At 34.7% G+C, this 8,834-nt stretch overlaps 1 protein-coding gene across 3 annotated transcripts in view; it reads left to right on the forward strand.

Annotated features, from left to right (window-relative positions):
* NTRK3 (neurotrophic receptor tyrosine kinase 3) overlaps positions 1–8,834 on the forward strand; it is a 3,522,805-nt gene that overhangs the window by 3,342,615 nt on the left and 171,356 nt on the right. For 2 of the 3 annotated variants that reach the window (XM_044078359.1, XM_044078358.1), the window contains exon 17: positions 1,204–1,218. The exons of the other annotated variant lie outside the window; for it this stretch is intronic. In XM_044078359.1, coding sequence (XP_043934294.1) covers positions 1,204–1,218 — 15 coding nt within the window. The remainder of the gene's footprint in view (positions 1–1,203; positions 1,219–8,834) is intronic. 3 annotated transcript variants of the gene reach the window in all.

Here is an 8,834-nt window from a genome sequence, read left to right on the forward strand (position 1 = left end):
ATCAGTGAATAAGCAAATTTAATTTGCTGAATTTTATTTTCAATGCTGTGTGCCCTTTTTCCCTATTGTTGTAGTTAAAATGTAAATATTTCTGTTAAGATTTTGTCAAATATTCTATCTGTGACTGCAGGTTTCATTTACTAATCATACCACTCGACCTCTTAGTGCATGAAATCTGGATACAGCCAGACAAAATGGGGGGACAAAAGCCCAAAAATAGGAACAGATTTAAAATTTTCCTCTATAAACATAGAAAGTTGCTAAAGTGACAGGGTTTGTGTTAACATACATTTTGTGAGGGATCTGAAGTCTGAAACTTAAAGGTATGTCATTATTTAATTACTTCAGTTTTCAGATCATCCCAGTGATTTGCCAAAAAATACAAATTTATGAGGACTAGACAAAAAATATGAGGTAAACATCTGGACATTCTGCAAAAATCTGGACAGTTGAGAAATATGTTACTAGCATGACTCCCTTGTCAAACCATAAGACTCCACTCAAATGAATATGAATTTGTGTTGTGTCACTTTTTTGGAATCCATTTTTTGACATAGAATTAACACCTTTGGTTGCAATTTCCTGATTTTCTTACCTAATAAGAGGCTTCTTTCAATAGTGTATATATATATATATATATATATATATATATATATATATATATATATGTACAAGCAAAAATGCACTGTGACATGCAATATGAGGCTGCCATTCTGAATTTTAATCTCTGTTAACAATGAAGATCTGCTGTAATTCATGCTAGAAGATGAATAGCTTTTTTAAAGTCTTTATAATACCACTAACAGTTGCATTTTAGAAATGTGACCACTACTTGTTACAGGGTATGAAGAGTGTTTATTGTATTCCAGTATTTTTCTTTTGTTAATGAAATTTTTCTTCAATTCTAGCTGTTGAGTAACATGTTACAGTATGGGATAATAAAGCCATTATGTAGTAGAATGACATGTGTTCATTTCTGAAAGCAGATGAAGCCAGATCTGTCATTGTCAATAACGGAGTTTTGATTGACAATATAATCTCAAGTATGGAGTTCCAGTCTAGAACAACAGTATAGCACGGAACTCTACTAGCAGTCATGGTTGTGTGCTTTTTTGCATTAAATCTGCTTTTACCCTTGACCCCTTCCAAACTAACTTCTTTTTTTTTTGTTTATTTTTTTCCCCTTTGTCTTACTGGACATAGACGCCAACCTATCAAGTAAGTATTGTCCTCCTGTGTTACTATTCCTGTTTTCCTTTGTCCTTGCAAACATATGTATAGACCAAAGAGCAAACTGTAGATAATCCTGTATCTCTTGGCCTGTTAAGTGGCTGAAATCCTAATCCCTACCCCTATGATCTGCAGCTGCAAGCAACCACATACTTCCTTTCTACTCTTCTCCTAGTAACTACTGCACTTGCATGCTGATCCTCAACTGTCCTGACCTTCCTTTAGCTCCCACTTTTTCTCACTTTTGCATCCTCCCAACTGCTAGCAGATGGCACTGAGAGTTATGCTGTTTCTGTCATAGTCAACCCATCTACTGCTAAAATACAAAATATTTTGCCTGTACTACACTAATCACTGCTAAAAGTAGTACATTTTGTCCAGTATATCAATTGTTTCTGTAGCCCACTTTGCATCTTCATTACTAATTTAAGAAAGCCTAGGTAACAAAATTATAATAGCATAGCAATAATTATTTGTCAATGACTGGCTCATTTTTATCTAAACACTTTGAGCAAACTGTATTTTTTGTTTGTAATGCAAAACTAACCACTGGCAATGTTCACATTTATCTTCTTTTTGTGACATCTTTTTACCCTAGCAGATAACAAGGAGTTTAAAAAATGATTTCTCATTGTTGATTGTATGTATTCATTTCTTGTAGCCTAAAGAAATTGTCACATTGCTATGTTTCAAGATAATATTGGCAGAGCTTTGAGATAGCATTTGATAAATGATGTGCAGTCTGAATTTCTACTGTTTTTAGTTTCTCACTGAGTATTTCATTATGCACTTTTTTTTAGTTTCTCACTGAGTATTTCATTATGCACTTTTTTTTAGTTTCTCACTGAGTATTTCATTATGCACTTTTTCTTAGTTTCTTACCCAGTATTTCATTATGCACTTTTTTTAGTTTCTCACCCAGTATTTCATTATACACTTTTTTTAGTTTCTTGCCCAGTATTTCATTATGCACTTTTTTTTAGTTTCTCACCCATTATTTCATTATGCACTTTTTTTAGTTTCTCACCCAGTATTTCATTATGCACTTTTTATAGTTTCTCACCCAGTATTTCATTATGCACTTTTTTTAGTTTCTCACCCAGTATTTCATTATACACTTTTTTTAGTTTTTCACCCAGTATTTAATTATACACTTTTTTTAGTTTCTCACCAAGTATTTCATTATACACTTTTTTTGAGTTTCTCACCCAGTATTTCATTATGCACTTTTTTTTAGTTTCTCACCCAGTATTTCATTATTCACTTTTTTTAGTTTCTCACCCAGTATTTCATTATACACTTTTTTTAGTTTTTCACCCAGTATTTAATTATACACTTTTTTTAGTTTCTCACCAAGTATTTCATTATACACTTTTTTTGAGTTTCTCACCCAGTATTTCATTATGCACTTTTTTTTAGTTTCTCACCCAGTATTTCATTATTCACTTTTTTTAGTTTCTCACCGAGTATTTCATTATACACTTTTTTTTAGTTTCTCGCCCAGTATTTCATTATACACTTTTTTTTTAGTTTTTCACTGAATATTTCATTATGCACTTTTTTAAAAGCTCCTGTGCACAAAACTAAAGTTGTGTAAACAGTTTTTTCTCTGACAGAAGAAATAACATTTTCCAAATTAATGAGTGCTATCAAATAAATAGTCTGTTCATATTTTCAATTCAAACCTGAAATAAAATACAAAATTAAAACTATCCAAATCTAGGAGACTGTTTAAACCATGCAAAATACAGATTTATAAGTCTTCCAGATGTTATATTGCTGTTTGCAAATTTCCATATAGATTTCACATTACACCTCTTCTCATAAAATAGAGTATAGATAAAATGCCATACCTTTCAGAAAGGTAATATCACTAAAATAAACAAGTAAAATAAAATAGAATATCATTGTACCTTGTAAGACAGTTATGTAGTGATAGTGTCTTTAGATACCATGTTGAAAACTTTAATTATGCCTTGCAGATTCCCAAAAAAGTGCTACGAGAATGGTAAGATGCTTTACTCAACACAGTGTGAAACTGAATGATAGGGTAACAAGAAAACTACTATTCCTATTGATGAAATAATATGGATATAAGTTTGAAACAGATAGCATGAGAACAGTGAGGTCCAATGATTATCACAGAGAAAATACATTTTGATGACATGTTCAACAGCAGACAATATTCAATTAATTTTGCTGCTTAATAAATATGTGAGACCTATAATCAAAAGTCCCAGAAGTATAAAAATATATATATTGTGTGACTTACAAGAGAGTACAGAGAATGCTGAAGCATGCTGTAATGCCATTAAAAAAGTATTTTTGCAGGGATCTTCACTCCCCATTTCCCCTGATGTAGAGGACAGTACAGTCAACATAATAATATATATATATATATATATATATATATATATATATATATATATATATATATATATATATATATATATATACTTAGTCTGAGATAATTTGAGTATACTTATCCTGAGATTACTGTATCTTGGAATAAAGGGATTATTCTGAGATACCTAAATCTCATACCTAGTAGTTAACAAACATAGCTGCACAATCAAACTTAATGTTTTAAAAATTGCAGTTGCAATCAAGGCAACATTCCAAGTTATCTCAGTCTCAGAATTATTATATGGCAACAGATCTATTACACATGCTTGGGACTCTCATCCTTTCTGCTATTCACATGTTTCAGCAAGTGGTCTAACTCCCATTAACCCATCTCCAGCAATGTTAACTATCCCTAGCAGAGCCCTGATTCCAACCTTAAAAATTCCCATTCAGTGCCTAACCCTAATGACCCATTCCATCGTAAAACTAAAAGCCCTTCCCCTCTCTAATCTTAAAGTCCAGATCATTCCCTAAACCTAAAGTCCCCTTTTCCTCCCTATCCCTAAAGTCCCAATTGCTCCCTTAAATCTAAAATAATTTCAGTCCTTCTCCCTAACTCCAAAATCTCGGTGACTCTCTGAACCTAAAATACCCTCTCCCCCTTCCCAAGCTTATACCTAAAACCTCCTTCCTCTCCATCCCAAATTGCACCCTAAACCTAAAACCCATCCCCCAACCAAAATGTCCTTATCAGTTCCTAAACTGAAAATCTCTATTCCCCTCCCTAATCCTAAAGTCTGCACTCCACTCCCCATCCCTCTACCTAAATCTACCAGCACCCCATTGGGTCCTCTGCTCCATTTTCCTGGTCCATAATGACCACTTGCTGGAGTCCATCTTCTAGGACACAAATGGATGGTGCTAGAGCTGGTTGCTGAGCTCACTTTTGGGTTCAGGTGAAGTTACAGGTATTTGAGTCCCTGGCCACAATTTATTTTAATTCAAGTAGCAGGGGCTCAAGCAATCATTTGAGTCACTATGACAACTATATTTACACAATCATTCTCACTATTCTGATTCCATTTCTGGCCCATAGGATTTCAACAGGTACTTAAATAAGTGTTTCTCAAGTAATTCAGCATCTTTCTTACTTAGACAGTTACCTTACTACTGAATAACCCTCTTCTAAAATGTTATGTTTACATCAGCTTGACTGGGATCAAGTAGAAGACATATAGTATTATATAAAACTATGCTGCAGAAGCTCCTATAGAATATTTCAGCTTCTTTCACCAGACAAACTGTAATTTTGCTCTCTCAAAATCACCACTTTTCCATAGGGTACATCAGTAGTCCTTTGACTGTTACAATTTTATAGGCTGGTTTTCTACATGCATTTTACCTCTTTTCAGACACAGTTTCACTCCCTTGGTCCTACTGTACAGACAGCAGTATTCGTGCATACTTTAATTTCATCTTGGGGCACCCCACCTCCTGCAGTCATCTCACTGTGATAAAGTAACAGCAATGCTGCTGATGATGACCTGCATAAACTCTTCTCCCTTCCCATCATAATAATCCTTTTCTGGCATAATTCATACAATTTTTAGCTCAATGCAAAATCTTGATTATTGACTTATTACTGTGTGGATGCATGCAGCTCCCTGTGTTATAGTGCCGTTGTAAACCTAATATTCAATAATTATTTTTTTCTTTTATTAAACAGTGAACTATGCTGTTAGTACAATTGTAAGTACAATGTAGCAACACAATAGGCAAATTTGCCGTCTCACAGCTCTTGGTTTTTCAAGTTTTGTTCTCCAGTGGAGTACCTTCTGTACAGAGTCTTCTCATTTTTCCTGTGCTTATGTGGGTTTTCATGAGGTGATCCATTTTCACAGCACATTCTTGAAATTGTGGTCTTCTATACAGCCATTTCACACTGAAATGTGTGTGTGTGTGTGTGTGTGTGTGTGTGCATGCGTGTGTGTGTGTGTGTATGTGTGTGTGTGTGTATGTGTGTGTGTTTGTGTGTGTGTGTGTGTGAGTGTGTGTGTGTGTGTGTGTGTGTGTGTGTGTGTGTGTGTGTGTGTGTGTGTGTGTGTGTGTGTGTGTGTGTATTCATGTGCTTCCTGCAATGGGTTGATTCTTGGGCTGTACCCACTGAATACCACAGTATGCTTTGGTTCCTTGGTGAAACTGTTTGAATTAATAGGGTAATCAGGAGTAAGTGAACGTATAACTGTACTACCAAAATTGCAGGAACCCTGACACACAGATTGTTGTATTTGCCTCTGTTTATTTCTTCATTTTTGTAATTGGTCATTTCTGGCCATCACAAAGATGATTAGACTCAACATGTTCTTCTAGAGGTTGTTATCATATTAATATGCTTATGTCAACACATGAATACACTGCCAATATGGCTTTAACTGTTAAAAACTACCTCTCAATCATAGCAAACATAATTACTTTACATTGTTTCTGTGCAAGTATTAAAATTATTAAATTCCCAAGGACAAGTTATGGAAAACCTTTATTCTGCTTAGCTGAGTTGGCTATATTTGCAAATAAAATGTCAGACATTTTAAGCCTGGATTAATACTGTCAAGCACAGGTCATAATCCCATTTTCACTTCCCGTTCTCTAAAATATCATTCACTTACAATACTTAATTATTTATAAAATTGTCCTAGTCCAGCTATTTGATTGACATGCATATTCCTCTTTCAACCATCGGCCTTCCATTTGCTGCACAGAGTTGTCATGCATCTATGAAATGCAGATTATCTCTATACCTGTTCATAAAATCAATGGTAAAAAATGACAAGATAAATAACTTGAATAATTTGTTTAAAATGGCATCAATGTTGTCAAATCATATTGTCTTTCAAACTGCTGGAGTGTAGTTGTTTCCAATAATAATTAATAGTAATTGCTTTACAAAATCACATGAATAGACCGCATCAGCTCGTTTAGATCTTTTCCAAGATTACTATTTTCCTTACACAAAATGATTGTTCAGAACTGTAAAACTGAGTGATAAATGTGCAGCACAAAGCTGTGTCACACACGTGCAAGTGCAATGGCATTAACAGTACACTACTTCAGGATTTTTTGTTTTAGCTTTATTTATTTATTTACAGTCTTAAATTATACATCCCTGATGTCTAGTCAGTGTGTCATTACACTAAAGATAGCCTGTATTTACATATATATGTAGTAATTTAATTTGAAAATTTAAACCTGATTATCATTAATATTATAGTTAAACAAATATCTTACTGATCTAGGTTTCCAACTTACGGTCATATCCTGCATATTTTTCCTAAGCATTGTATTGTGGTTTATCTTAATATGCCTTGATGATCATATATGTTAATGCAGAACTATTTCTGATTTCAAACTGCATAATTAATATTTGCTTTATGAAATTTGTTCTCACCTTTGCACATCTGCTGTCAATGTAGCCTTCTTTTATTCACCATATAATGTGCAGTCCAAAAAGGAAAAGAAAGGCTGATCTTTCATTTACCTATATTTTTGTACTACTTCAGAGTACATATGAGTTCTGAAACTGAAAAAGTACTTGCAGTTAAGGAAGCATTTCTATTTCAGGGTTTTTATACCAAGTACTGACTGGTACAGACGTTACCCATTCGATTCTCAGTTAGAGCGTCTTCTGTGTGGCGACATGCATGAATGGGTGTTCCTTCAGTGAAGGTTGTGTGTTAGACCCGGCAAGCCAACACGTAAAAATCTACTGCCAATCATTAGCGGACCGGAGTTCCGCTGTGGTGACCCCGAACCGGGAAAAGCCGAAAGACACAAACAAACTGACTGGTACCAAGTACTACATATACCAAGTAAAAGGCAAAGGTCCACTTTTTTAATAACACGGCCTACCTTTTGACACTGCTTTACCTATCCAGATAAATCGTGACAAGTGGATAAAAACATTAATTTATTACTGTGTGCGCATCTTTGTGTCTTTGTGTTTGTTTCTCTATGCATGTTGTGGCATATTAAACAACTGTACTAGATCACTGTCATATTATAGTAGGACCTGAACTAGTGCACATGCAGATTTAATTGAGAGAAATAATGTAAAAAGGTGCAATGCAGTTAATGAGGCTATAAACCAGACTAAGGTGTACCAGCTACAAATCAACAATAGTTGCAACCATAATAATGTAGACTGCCTGCTCTAGTAAGCCAGGTTTAAATGGAGATGACAGCTTGTTGAGTGATATCTTGGAGGTGAATTAAGATGTTTGAAGAGTAGATGATGGTAGAGTCATCTGCATATTAAATCAAGGTGCCTTCCAAAAAGATGAATGTAGGTTACTAATAAAAATATTGAATAGTACAGGGCCACGTACTAATCCTTGTGCAACTTCAGGGGAAGTGGGAAGGTATGCAAAGATGGATCCTTGCCATTTTACAGTTTGTTGCCTGTTGGCAAGGCAGGTAGAGAACTATTGAATAGATGGAGATTGTAGACCCAGGGTGGAAAGCTGATTGAGAAGTTTACTGTGAGAAACCATGTCAAAGGCTTTTGATAGATCTCGAAACACTGCAGACACAAGTTTATTAGAGTTGCGAGCTTAATTGACAGTATCTGTAAATAATAGTAATCCAGTGGAGGTGCTGTGGTCTGGCTGAAATCCATGTTGCGTTTTGGTGACTAGCTTATTTTGTAAGAGATAATCAAGAAATTGATGTATGCATCTTTCAAAGATTTTAAAGAGGGAAGACAGGATGGCTATGAGACAAAAATTTGTAATGTCAGTGGAATTACCTCGTTTATGTAAGGGGATATATGCACCATTTTCCATAAATTAGAGACACAGGATTCTGTTATTGATCCATTGATAAGAATGCTAATTGGGAATGCTATTGCATCTCATCTAGATTTAGGTATTCTGGGGGAAGGTTACTGGCTAAGAAGAAACAAGGTTTTAGTTTATGTAAGAGTTTTTTTTTGTGAGCATTATAGAAGCTGTTTGAAAGGTAAAGTAGTTGGAGTTGTCTGTATGTGCATTGGAGAGGTGGCAGTTAGGTGATTTATGTGAAGACAGGGAAGTTACCCATGTGAAAGGGGGGTGTTAGGTAAGTTTGAAGTTATGTTGTGTATACATTCCATGAAGTATATATTGAAATAGGTAGCTGTTTGAAGAGGGGAAATGTCTGGATATGGGCTGGGGACCTTTTTTGTTATATAGGAACAGAATTTGTTAGAACTGTTTTTATGATTG

The sequence above is a fragment of the Protopterus annectens genome, chromosome 7.part0, assembly GCF_019279795.1.
Source record: "Protopterus annectens isolate FY-2018-M chromosome 7.part0, PAN1.0, whole genome shotgun sequence".
NCBI lineage: Eukaryota > Metazoa > Chordata > Ceratodontiformes > Protopteridae > Protopterus > Protopterus annectens.